Below are 14,321 nucleotides of genomic sequence, written 5' to 3' on the forward strand. Positions count from 1 at the left end.
AAAAGAACATCACTATACTTTCCCTTATATTAATCTGCAGTGTGTTTTTCTGGCTTTGACTGCATCCATATTCGGATTTTTCTTTACCAGTTCCTCGTATGCTTCTATTGGGCATGGCCCCAACTAACACACATGCCTACATCCAACCAGAGCCACCCAGAATCACACGAGAAAACAGCCCCCCCCCCGTAGAAAAACTCCACAAAACACTGCACCATCACGTTCCGATGTCCACTCCACCACCGTCCCACAAACGCCACCCCCCACTGGCCACGAGCCACTACTCCTCACCCTATGCACTAACACTGTTTCGTAAATACTAATTGATGCAATTAACTGTTGCAAACCCTTAATTAAATACTCTTATTCATTCGCTAGTCATTTCATGTCTAGGCTATAGCAATGCATTATATAAAGGCATCACTAAGAAAGAAAGATAACACCTCCAAATTATTCAAAATACTGCCATTAAAATCATTTCAACTTAAAAGCTCAAAAATTTGATCATGTCACACCACTTTTAATTAACTCCCATTGGCTTCCCATAGATCATCGAATTACTTATAAAATAATGTTACTGATACATAAAACCATAGCTTCCAGTCTACCTGATTTCATCAACAACCTCCATCGCACATTACATTCTTCTTATCAAAATCTGTTATCCATTCCCTCTTTAAGACACATTGGCACCATGCGTACTAATATCTTTTCTACAAAGTGCTAGATTATTATTTTTTTTTTTTGTTCCCTACCTTTTGTTTTGATCCTTCTCCCTCTCTTTTTCATTACACAAATGTATTTCTACCCTTTTTCATTTTGTTTCGGTAAGTTCCCCAAACAAACCTGAAACCTAAAACGGAATTTTTTCTTTCCGGCGACACAGCACAAGAACGGCAGAAATTTAAACCTATAAGCAGTGCAAACGTATATGGGAAAGGATTGGTGACACAGAAATATGTGAGTTGGAAAGAGAGTGTCACACACATGGGCAACATAAGCCTTCCAAGTCTCATCTGCCTAGGAGGGGGAGAATCCCAAGTGCCTTTATGACCCATAACAATATCACAATGCATTAATTTTTGCAATAATAAAAACAATATAACAATGCAGAAATTTTCGCTTACCTTACCTTATAAGCGAGGTACATTAATAATATACAATAGAATCTTATACTCTATAAAATCTTATCTAAGCGATAGAAGAGAAAAGCACATGCAAAGAATGGTACAGACGACAGAGTGAGAAGGCATTTCTATAAATTAATTTAATTCTTCCCAAAAGAATGGCAGCTGCTTATTTTTGCGGCGGGAGCTTCCCGAAAACTCCACATTAATCTTGTTCTTCCCAAAAGAACAGTAACCGCGGCGTGAGTTTCCCAAAAACCCAGAATATAAATAAAGGGTTGGAACAGGACGCCAATACCAGTGAGTATTAAAGAACAGAATTCAAAATTCAGAAATACTCACAAAATATTGGTAATGTCCAGCCCATCCCGGACCAGCCCCCAAATGAAGCGAACAAAGTCTGTTTCTTGGTCCCGAAACCGCCCTGCCCACACCCTGTCGCCTGGGTACGGATATCCGGAGGCATTCTCCTTAGAGAGAAAAGATACGCAGACAGTGTCCTTAAGAGATTGCCTGTTTTATTATTAGTGTACATCCAGTTTTATATCTTTCAGTGGTAACCAACACAGGAAAAGGGGGTTTGACAAGAGAGAGGGGGGGGGGGTGAGCAGGATATGTACTTCTTTGTCTGAATCTAAAGGCGTTAAAGTTTCCTTTATCTATCTCAACCGGTACATGGCAGTGGGGGGTCGAACCCCCATTGTCTCAGACAGCTAACTTCTTTAACAAGATTAAACTCTGTCTGTGTTTGAGCCCCCTCCCCAGCACAGACAGAGACAGAAGACATATCCTTTCAAATGTGTCCTTTCATGAGGGGAATATGATTAAGGTCTACAAAATTCTGAAAAGAGTGGAATGCATAAATTTGAAGCAATTGTTTATCATTTCAAAGAGTACAGTGACTAAAGGACATTCTATGAAGTTACATTGTAGTACATTTAAAACAAATAGGAGAAATATTTTTTTCACTCAATGTACATTTAAGTTCTGGCACTCATCGCTGGAGGAAATGGTACAGCAGTTAATGTAGCTGGCTTTAAAAAAGATTCAGATGAATTCCTGGAGAAAAAGTCTATAAACCATTATTAAGGTAAACCTGGGGAAAGTCACTGCTTATGCCCAAGGTTAAATAGCATGAAATCTTGCTACCTTTGGAGAGCTTACCAGGTTCTTTTGATCCGACTGGCCACTGTAGGAAACAAGATACTGGGCTAGATGGTTCCTTGGCCTGACCCAGTAGGGCAACATTTATGTTCTTATGAATGTGTTAATTTTTGGATGTAAAGCAACAAACTACACGATGGAGTTATTGAATGGAAAGCAGGCAGGTAAGTAAACATAACTTTCCAAATCTCATTCTATTTCATTTTTGTAGGGAGAGGAGTATGATGAAAGTAAACTGATTAAAGGGGGACCTTTCAGGCTCAACCTATACCCTAGGGAATATTTTGATCCAAATCCTTATCATGTTGACAAGCCTTTGCCACCGCTCAAAAAAACAGAAGAGAAAAAGATTGAAAAGCCTTTCAGACCAAGTTCTCCTTCTAAAAAGGTATGTTTGCTTCAAATAAGTATCATTGCACAAGGCTGTGCTTCATTAAGAGAAAGGGGATGGGATTTCATATATCGCCTTTCTGTGGTTACAATAATATATGGTTTACATATTATAATCGATTGTTCCTATAAATATGTAGTCATTCTCAGTGAATCTCAGCGAGAGGGAGAATTAAAAGGCCTTGAGCATGTGCAGATGCATGCTCAAGGCCCGGCAGAGGCAGGAAGATCTTCTAGCGGCGGCACCGGCACGTCCTGGGGGTTGCGTGCCGGTGCCACATGGGGGGGAGAGTTCAAGTTGTTCGGGCGGGGGGGGGGGGGCGGTTCGAGCAGGGGGACCTTTGCGAGCGGGGGGGAGCGATGCCGGTTATCGGGAGGGGGTGCTCGCAAATCAGGTCAACACTCGGTTTGCGAGACAAGTTTTGCGAGAATGTTTTGCTCGTCATGCAAAACACTCGCAAACCGGGTTACTCGGAAACCGAGGTTTGACTGTATTTGACTGCCTAAGTTAAGAGGTTATTTTGGAGACTAATGATAGCCTGCAAGAGGCTGACCTGATAAGACATGTTCTAAACTCAGGCAGCCACGAACCCTTGAAGTGGTTTTTCCCTTGGCTTAAAAATTAAAAAAGCTAAAGTTAAATTCAATAAAAAAAAGTAAATGGGAGAACATCTCCATAGTCCGGCTGCCTCCCAGGGTCTGAAAATGGACTCCTAAATGACCAGTCTGGCTAACCTCCCCCTCATCCTACAATCCCATCCTAACTCGGGCTCAGAGTTGTCCACCTAGGTGGGTTGCTGCTTTGAGGAACAACATGGCAGTTGACTACTCCTTCTGTCCTTGTCTTCATTCTCTTCTTGTTCCTGTCTCCAGTAACTTCTTAGGAGAAATGAACTGGTGATTTATGACTTGGATTATGAGGAAGTGCCATGGACCTAACTGATAGAGACAGAAATGTGGAACCCAGTAGCTGGAGAGCATGTGTGTTTCTGTCACTGGTTTGACAGGAAAATATGTGCTGTCATTTAGGTCATACCAACTGTCTTGGGGCCTGCCCCAGCCTGCAATTCCAGATGAACTAAGGAGGCTTACCACAGCACAACACAGGGCCTGCAGTCTCCCTTATCACTCCCGTCTCCCAGCTCAAGTTTGTAGGCTACCAGGAAATGGGGCCCTTCCTGTATTGAGTCCAGAGGCCAACTATTGGGTTGCCATGTACTGGGGACAGGGCAGCCCTTCAGGTAGTAAAGAGATGGCCATGACACATCTCAGAAAGACATGTGCAGGTACCAGCAACATTCCCTGCAACATTCACTTAGACGGGTGTCCTGGCCATTTCCTCACTAGCTGAGGGACCAGTCTGACCACCGAACCTGGCAGCCCAAAATGGCATCTGGACTTGGCTCAGGAAGGGCTGCCACATCCAGAAGCCCTATAGTCAGCCCTCACCTAGTCTCCTTCCAGGGAATAGTGGACGAGTGTACAGGTGACATGCACAAAGGAGATTATGCTGTAATATAGCCATAGTAACCTAGACATGGGAATGCATAGCAGGACACAGCAACAGCATTGTGGGTCATGGTATAGGGCAGGCTGTACACCTATATCAGCACTGTACTCTATAGCCGTCTAACCCCTAGGGGTTCTTAATCTGGCCATGATCCTATGCTGATGCCAACAGCAGATATCTGGTCTGAAGGAAAGGTAAAGGTGATGGGGCTGCATGGTCTGTGACACAAACAGTAGTGCAAATCTGGCTTGCTGGTCCCTCAGTCCAACTCCATACTGTAAGCTGAAACCATGGTCCCATCACAGGTATTCCTTGCCAAAACCCAAGGTGGATATTTGCACTGCTGGTCCCAGATAGGGCCCACAAATCACCTAATGTAAGCATTTCCTTATCTGGTCTCACAGCTTACAATTGCACAATTTTATTTAATATTGTGATGGCTCCATTAGGGAAGAAATTGGCAGAATTAGGGCTCAATCCTTTGAACTATGCCGATGATGCATAATTTTTATTCCCTTTGGCGATTCCTGCTGAAACTTTGTCAGTGTTAAGAACATAAGCAGTGCCTCCGCCGGGTCAGACCACAGGTCCATCCCGCCCAGCAGTCCGCTCCCGCGGCGGCCCAAAACAGGTCAAGACCTGTCTGAATCATCAGAAGGGGCTCCCTTGCCACCTTGGTTTCCCATTTAAGTCCTGCCTTCCTATCGAAGTCCTAGCCCTCCGGTCTTGCACATGCACGACCAGGTTAGTTTTTACTCATTACCTGATTTACTTCCTATACTTGTGTTACCTCCCAGCTCCTCCCTCAGTATCCCACGATCCCTTTATCCCTCAGGAATCCATCCAATCCCTGTTTGAATCCTTGTACCGTATTCTGCCTGATCACTTCCTCCGGTAGCGCATTCCAAGTGTCCACGACCCTTTGGGTGAAAAAAAAACTTCCTTGCATTTGTTTTGAACCTGTCTCCCTTCAGTTTCTCAGAATGTCCCCTCGTATTTGCTGTCCCCTTCAGTCTAAAGAATCTGTCCCTATCCACCTTCTCTATGCCCCTCATGATCTTGAAGGTCTCTATCATATCTCCCCTGAGCCTCCTTTTCTCCAGAGAGAAGAGCCCCAGCCTATCCAGCCTCTCGGCGTATGAGCAGTGTTCCAGCCCTCTTACCAATTTCGTTGCTCTCCTTTGGACTCTCTCAAGTACCGCCATGTCCTTCTTGAGGTGCGGCGACCAATACTGAACGCAGTATTCCAGATGTGGACGCACCATCGCTCGATACAATGGCATGATGACTTCCCGTGTTCTGGTTGCTATGCCCTTCTTTATGATGCCCAGCATCCTGTTGAGTCAACCATTGCAGCTATCAATAAAGTTTCTCCTGTTTGACCCATACGAGCTGGTGACATCTCTCCCTCATGGCTCCTGTGTTTGAGAAACCACTTCCCACCATGGGCACATTCAGGTGAGGGTAAGATTAGAAAATGGTGTCTTAATCACAGGATTTAAATGTAATTCTCAGCAAAACATTTTGAAGGTTTGGCCATAATCAAATTAAAAATGGCCATCTTCCAAAAATTCTAGATAACAACTAAAACGCCTTGAATGGGCTATATAAACATTCAGATCAGAATTCTCAAACTGGGGGGCGTGGCTTGGACGCGAACACAGATGGTTGGGTGAGTGAATAGCTCCGTGCATACAAGCCAAATTATAGAAATACTACAAAAATAACTAAACTATAACAGGAAAAAACTCTGAATATCATCTAAATATGTCATCCAGCAAACAAAATAAAGGAGAACCGAAGGCTGGAGGGTCCGGTTTAGGAAGTAACAAAAGATCAAAACCGGAGCCCTGCACTCCTCCTATGAACACATCGTTACCGACAGACGAAAGCCCCGACGTTATGGAGGAATTACGGCAAATAAAAGAAATTGTTTTAGACAGCAATAAAAAATTACAAAAAGCAATGGACGATGCGGCATTACTCACTAAAAGAGTGGAGGTGACAGAAAATAGAATAACCAATTTAGAGGAAAACATGGAACAAATACACATAGAAATGAGAAATAATAAAACAATATGGAAGGAATACACAGAAATTAAAAGAGATCTTGAAGACAGTCGGAATCGTGAACGAAGAAATAATTTAAGAATCATCGGGATGCCGGAAGGAGTAGAAAGAAATGACCCTATTAACTTCTTGGAACAGTTTTTACCTAAAGTACTACCATTGAAATTTAAAACGGCATTAGAAATTGAAAGAGCACATCGGATTCCAACTCAAAGAAAAAATTCACAAATAGGTCCAAGAACATTAATTTTCAAACTATTAAGACACCAACAAGCAGTAGAAATCTGCAAATTAGCTAAAGAAAATAAAAACCTCAAGTGTCAGGACGCAAAAATACATATCGTCCCTGACTTTGCAAGAGAAACAGCAATGAAAAGAAAACAATTTCTGGACATGAGACCACAATTAAGATCTATGGGGGCTAGATATGGACTTTTATATCCGGCAGTAATGAAAATTACAATAAATAACATAACTCAAAATTTTTCAGACCCCAAAAAACTACAGGAATTTATTGAACAACATGAACAACCAATGTCTTCTTAAAAAACATCGGAAATGATCTCTTCAAAATTAAATATTTACATAATTATAACCTTTTATTATTGGATAATAAGATATATAAAAAATTCAGTTGAAACTCAATTCTAAAAATTCTAATACAACGGATAAAATGCACGTGGATGGAACAAAAATTTAAAATACATGGAAGTTCTAAACAAGAAGACTCAAGCCTGCTTGAAGACATAATTCTTATCTAATTTCCATAATTAGATTCTGGAACATTACAAAAAACAAACTTACATGAGACACCGTGGAGCTAGAAGGATTCCGTTTGAGATCCTGACGCAGAAAAATGCTTATAGCTCAATGACATTAAAATAAAAGAACTACCGATTGGATAAAGAAACACAAGGGGTGTTATTTAAGAAAGAAAAGAAAATCCAACAATCACAACAAAGAATATAAAATGAAAAATGAAAACTAACCATGATTGGCTAAAAAGAAGATTTCTGATTGGAGGAAGTACTTCCGGATTGGTATGCGTCTCCCATTGGACGAGGGGAGACCCAACTCTCAAAACAGTTTCGTCAAAAATCTTGCAAAGGAAAAAGACACGAGCGACACCATTTCAACAATGACAATGGAATTACCCTTATAGAAAATGAACGTAAAACACCCTTGATGCGCCGACTTCTGAATACAACATCTTACGAAGTGATATGAGTTTAAAAGATCGAGACATTATTATGACTATGCCTCACAATATAAACACAATTTAACCTATTACAAACTGACATGGACATACAAGAAATTTATTAACGTGAAGGACAAGAGAAACTAACAAAATTAAAGAAATAAAATATATCCATGGATTTACTACAAGAAAGCAAGAAAACGCAAGATAGATATAGGATACAAATGTTATTATTATCACCAAATAACCGAGACTATTCCACAAAATAAAAGGAAGAAAAGACAACAAATAAGACATTAACTTTGTTAAACATTGATATGATATAATAACTAAAGTTATCTGGATGCTCAGACTATCATATTCAGACACTATGTAAACTTAAAATAATTCATTTTTATAATACAAACATAATACTAAAGAAAGAAGATATCTATACTAAATTAATATTAACCAGCTTTTGGAATCTTAACAAAACTTATTCCTGGCAAACATTTCTACATTTCTTGTTTTAATACTCTTAAATGATAACAATTATATTATATTGATTAGAAGTTATTTATGGTTATTGACTCAAAAAATTTTTCATATATTTGTATATATATATATTTAAGATTCATATATATTCAAAAATATATATATATAGATTAAAATAAAACAAAATATAGAACAAATTATAAATAAATAAATAGAGATAAAATTTTCTTACATATCCTATAATACGGATATGAAATCTTATATTAAGAATTAATAGAAAGGAAAATAATTGTAGTAAATACAATAGAATAGTGAAATAGCTTGTGGGAGTTAATTAAACCTAACCTCAGTATGCGTATCCAAGTTTTCGTAATTATATGGGGGAGGGAGGGAGGGAAAGGGAGGGTAATATTTAATAAAGGGATGGGTAAGGATAGGGAAAGGGACATAACAAAATATTTAATATATTGGGATAAGTTAATAAAAATAATTATTCAATGTTCATACTTAGGAAAAAAGATACTTTAACGATTAAATGGATATTAAAATTTTATCTTTGAATGTTAATGGTCTGAATCATATAATAAAAAGGAAAAAAGCTTTATTATTTTTAAAAAGGCAAGATGCAGATATATGCTTTATACAAGAGACCCATCTCTCAAATATTGAATCAAATAAGTTGAAAGAAGGTTGGGTCAAACATTGTTTTTACTCACCAGCAATAGGAAAAAAAGCGGGTGTTGCTATTCTAGTAAATAAAAAATGCAATGCTTCATTCAAATTAAAATCATCAGATATTCATGGAAGATGGGTTAATGTGGAAATGAAAATGGGAAATACTACCATGACGTTATTTAATATATACGCCCCTAATTCGAACCAAAATGAATTTTTTAAGACTCTTCAACAACTAATATTACCACTGGCTACTTCAAATTTAATAGTAGCTGGAGATTTTAATGCTGTTATGGATCCACTATTGGATAAAAACCCAAGTAGATATATGAAATCTATGGGATTAGATAATTTGATACAATCCTGCAATTTGATAGATATTTGGCGAATACTTCGTTTTAATGGACGGGAATTTTCTTTCTGTTCTCATGTTCATAATTCTTTTTCAAGAATAGATTATATTTTTATTTCAAATAATTTGACACATCAAGTGTCACAAGCTGCCATAGATCCAATCATTTTATCTGATCATGGAGGGGTATGGATCAAAATTAAGATCACAGATCAAAATACCAATAGACCAATATGGAAATTTGATAATACATTGCTTGCTGATCCAATATTTTATGAAAAACTTCATATAAAAATGAAAGATTATTTCAAATTAAATGATAAAGATGAAATCTCTAGGGAAATATTATGGGATGCTTTTAAAGCATCAATGAGAGGACAAATAATTTCTTATTCGGCTTATCTTAAAAAACAGATTAAAAAAGAATTTTTAAATTTAGAAAAAGAAATTAAAAATTTAGAACTAAAACTTATAGAAAAATGGGAATATTCTATTCAACAAGAATTATTAAAACTCAAAGTGAAATATAATGAGATTTCATCTAAACTAATCAGAAAAGATATATTTTCTCAGCAAGCTTTGTATTATGGTAATTCGAATAAGGCTGGAAGAATATTAGCAAATTACCTTAAAGTTAAAAAAAGGAAAACAAAATTAATTGCCATTAAAAATGAAAATGGAGAAACAGTCACAAATATTGAACCTATTTTAAAACAATTCCTAAAATTTTATAGATCTCTTTATTCTTCCGAGACTTATTTGAATAAAGAAAAAGATGGTTTAGAATTTTTGAAAATGTTAGAGGGTCCAAAAGTTCCTGAACATGTAAAACGAAGTATGGAAGAACCAATATCACTAAAAGAATTAGGAACAGCTTTGAAATCTCTTAGAGTTGGATCCGCTCCAGGTGGTGATGGTTATACGGTAGAATTCTATAAAACATTTCAAAATTTTCTACTACCCTATTTATTAAATCTTTATCAATACCAACTTAATAAAGGTTCAATAAATGGCACTATAGCAGAATCAATGACTATTGTTTTGCCAAAGCCAAATAAAGATCCCACTTTGGTTTCAAACTACAGGCCAATATCCTTAATAAATGTAGATGGAAAAATACTAGCAAAAATACTAGCATTAAGATTGGCTAAAGCTCTCCCTCATATTATAGGTCTGCATCAAACAGGATTCGTTGCTCAAAGACATTCATCTCATAACACCAGATTAGCATTCCATATGTTATACTTAACAAAGAAAATGAATGAACCTACTTTTACTATTTCTTTAGATGCAGAAAAAGCTTTTGATAGAGTAGAATGGACTTTTATGTATCAAGCATTAGAATGGTTTGGTATAGGTCCTGGATTCATACAAATAATACAAACATTGTATAGCTCACCCTCTGCTAGATTATATATTAATAACACTTTATCAGAAAAATTTAATTTACAAAGGGGAGTTAGGCAAGGTTGCCCCTTGTCTCCTTTATTGTTTGATATTGTTTTAGAACCCTTAATACTAGCTATTCAACAAATGAAGGAGATACAGGGAATACCACATTCAGATAAAGAATACAAAATATCTGCATATGCAGATGATTTATTATTATATTTGAGGAATCCAGAATCTACCATTCCACATTTACTCGAGTTGATTGAGAAATTTGGAAAGTTCTCAGGATACAAAATAAATTGGAATAAATCAGAAGTCCTTCCATTAAATATATATTGTACAAAAGGATTATTCGATAAATTTTCTTTTGTATGGAAGGAAGATGCTATAAAATATCTGGGAATTTGGATTACAAAAACAGTGGATGAAACAATGAAAAATAATGAAAAATGTATATTACATAAAGTGACAGAAATGTGTGAGCAATGGAATCCTTTGCATTTATCTTGGTGGGGAAGAGTACAAACTGTTAAAATGATGATTTTGCCTGTAGTTTGCTACCAAATGGGGATGATACCAATTTTTTTTCAAGAATCTTTTTATAAAAAATTAAATAGGATTTTGACAAAATTTATTTGGCTTGGTAAAAATCCCAGAATTGCTTTAGTGACATTGCAAAAGCCAATTGAGGAGGGCGGGGTAAATTTTCCAAATTTTTATAGGTACCATCAAGCCTATATTCTACGTCAAGGTATGTATTGGATCCTCCCAGAGCCCACCGATAATATTCCAGACTTGTTCTGGTTAGAATGGAGATTGATGTTTCCCTTACGTCTTAGTCATGTAATTAGTATCAAAATGCCAAGGTTATATAAAGAACATAAAATATTTATGGATACCTGGAAAACTATAAGATATTTAAGTAATCTAACTCCTATTCCAATAAATAAATCAACAACTCAAACGATTTGGTTAAACCCCAAGATCAAGATTGGCGGTTTTAAAATTATCTGGAAACATTGGATGACAGCAGGTATTCGTATTTTAGATGATGTAATACAAAATGATAAATTGCTTGAGTTTTCACAATTGCAACATAAATTTGATCTTAATAAATCACAATACTTTAAATGGTTGCAATTGAAGCAAGCCATTCAGGTAGGGTTCCCTGAATGGAAAAATCTTATTAATTATCATACATTGGAATTCTTATGTTTCCAGATAAATTCAATAGGTCATGAAGCCGCACAGTGGTATAAATTAATATCTGAATATGTAAATAAAAAAAAAATGGACTTAGAGACATTTGGAGCATTGAGATAAAGCATCAAATTAATGCATCTCAATGGCCACGACTTTGGTCTTGGAGGTTAAAATGTACAATGTCAGCATCTATGAGACAAACTTGGTTTTTTCTTTTGCATAGAGCTTTATGGACCCCTACACGTTTAAATAGAATAGATAGCTCTAAATCTAATAGATGCTGGCATTGTCATGTTGAAATTGGGACATTAGACCATCTTTTATTCTATTGTCCATTTATTTTAACATTCTGGAAATCAATCTGGCCTCAAATTAATAGGATGTTAGAAAATCCAGTAGCCTTGTCATATGATACTATATTATTTGGAACAACAATGAGAGTAAGAAGCCAAATTTCATCAAGTAATAATAAACTCCTTTTTATTTTAACTGGAATAGCAATACAACAAATAACATATAACTGGAAAAAACATGATATGTTAAATTACAATTTTTGGTGGAATTCTGTATGCCATATATACAAAATGGAAATAACTATTGCAACACAAAAAGGCAATGTGAGTCAATTTCAAAAAATCTGGGGACCGTTAACAGAATACTGTAATGAATGATTAACTTTTCCCAAGATAAGATAATTGAATAGAAGGGGTTGGGATGGGATTTTATATTACATAATATATTAATATTTGAATGAATTTATAATAAAGAAGATTGTATGTATTATTGATGGGAAGGGAGGGAGGGATGGGAAATTATTATATTCAATAAGAATTATATAAATTTAGATTTATGACATATTATTATAAATTTATATAATATTGAATTTTTAAAGAAATGTTAAATTCAAATTTAATATGTAAATTAACCAAGTGTGTATATTCAAATTACTAATGAATCTATTTAAAACACTTGTTGTAATATAAGAAAATGAATAAAGAATTATAAAAAAAAAAAAAGGATTCTCAAACTGCCACATTGCCTTTATTGCTATGGCACCTAAAAAACAGGCACAGACCCCAAGTAGGAGGAGTAACTTTAGTGATGGGGACAGGGGTGGTTTAAGGCAATCTGCTGCCTGAGGCAAAGGATGGGTTGCCGTCCCCTCCAGCATCCAAGATGCGGTTGGAGAAAGGACTGCCCCATCTACTAGGCAAGACTGACTAGCTGCCTAGAGAAGCAGCTTCTTAGAGGGTATCGGCAAAGCAAAACAATAAATCCTGCCAGTCATTCTCAAAGAACTATGATTCTGTGTTTGTATTCTCATATACTTTAACCTGCTTTTTTGCAAAAACACAAAGGAGATGCAAGATGCTCAAACAATAAGAAGCAAAAAGAGGAAGTGAGTAAAAGAAAAGCTCAGTTTAATACACCATAATAAAATCAGTTATATGGAAGCCAATATTGTAAGGCACTAGATAAATACTGATTACAGAGATATTCAATGACAGTAAAGCCTGGATTCTCTAACCAGCGCCGATTTTATTTTTTTAGGCAGCAGTAGGTGGCCAAGCTCAGTAAAAAAAAACACGCTATTTAAATGCCGTTTTTAACTGAGTTTCAAGATACCTTACACAGCCTAAAAAATCAACACCAGAATCACACCTCCATAAGTGCTTTAGGCCACCTAACGCGTGATTAACGCTGGACGTGGCAAACCTAAAGTTCCTACATAGGTGCAATTCACGACAGATAGACACCAGAAATGTAGGCCTGGAAACCCCTGGCCTACATTTCCTGTACTTATATTTCACAGAGGTGCGATTCTCTATAGGGTTGTTTCGTGTGATTGACACGCGATCGGTGGCTTCCAATATTGACACCCTATAGAGAATCCAGGTCTTAAGTGGGTAGGGCCGCCAAATATTTCCTTGGACCAACTTGGCACTGTCCGTTTTTCATCTCTTTCCCTCACCCCAGTCCCCCGTTCGGCGCGTGTCAAAGGTAAGCGTTAAAGGCGCTCGCCTTAGCGAGAGAACTTTTGCGAAGGGCCTTAAGAAGGTACAAGCAAAAGAAGAAACACTAAGGAAGGACACCTACACTGGCAAGTAGTAGATAAACAAACACAGTAGTAGCAGAGGGCAATCACAGCAGACACAGAGGACACATAGAAGCAACAGGATTAGCGGGTTTAAAATCAAGAAAAGGACTTCACAGTAACACCAAGGACGCTACACAGATTCCTACACAAGGAGAAGCCACTTTAAATGACAGACTGGCAAGTGGACAGCAATGGTTGCAGCAGACAGAAGAAGGATGTTGAGCTACCCAGTTTTCTGCACTGTTTGCCATATGTATGACTACCTCCCCTCTGGGAGGCAGTCTTATGTATGCTCTCGATGTGAGGAACTGGAGAACCTGAAGAAGCAAGTCAGACTCCTGGAGGCCAGAATACTGGAACTAGATGCACTTCGAGCATTGGAAGAGGAGGACAGAGAGGCAGAAAACTTCATGACAGAGGAAACCATTGAAGAAGTCATGGAGTTAGAGGAGTTCATCGTAAGGCATACAGGGAGGCTGTGGAAAATTACCAACAGTGGAGCTAGCAAGATACACCCACAGTGAGCGAGGACCAGGATACACCTACAGTGAGTGAGGACCACCTGGAGGACAACCACAAAGAAGACGAGTCCAGTGCAAGCCAACGCCAGGATGAGGGAAGATGGAAGTGCACAGAGGACACAGACCTATGGCTGGAGAGATGGCCAT

General features: G+C 37.5%; 1 protein-coding gene across 7 annotated transcripts in view; it reads left to right on the forward strand.

Annotated features, from left to right (window-relative positions):
- The window catches only part of C1H4orf47 (chromosome 1 C4orf47 homolog), an 80,689-nt gene that overhangs the window by 49,743 nt on the left and 16,625 nt on the right, over window positions 1-14,321 (forward strand). For 6 of the 7 annotated variants that reach the window (XM_033943667.1, XM_033943676.1, XM_033943686.1 and 3 more), the window contains one exon: window positions 2,503-2,679. The exons of the other annotated variant lie outside the window; for it this stretch is intronic. In XM_033943667.1, the coding sequence (XP_033799558.1) occupies window positions 2,503-2,679 (177 nt within the window). The remainder of the gene's footprint in view (window positions 1-2,502; window positions 2,680-14,321) is intronic. 7 annotated transcript variants of the gene reach the window in all.

The sequence above is a fragment of the Geotrypetes seraphini genome, chromosome 1, assembly GCF_902459505.1.
Source record: "Geotrypetes seraphini chromosome 1, aGeoSer1.1, whole genome shotgun sequence".
Lineage (NCBI taxonomy): Eukaryota > Metazoa > Chordata > Amphibia > Gymnophiona > Dermophiidae > Geotrypetes > Geotrypetes seraphini.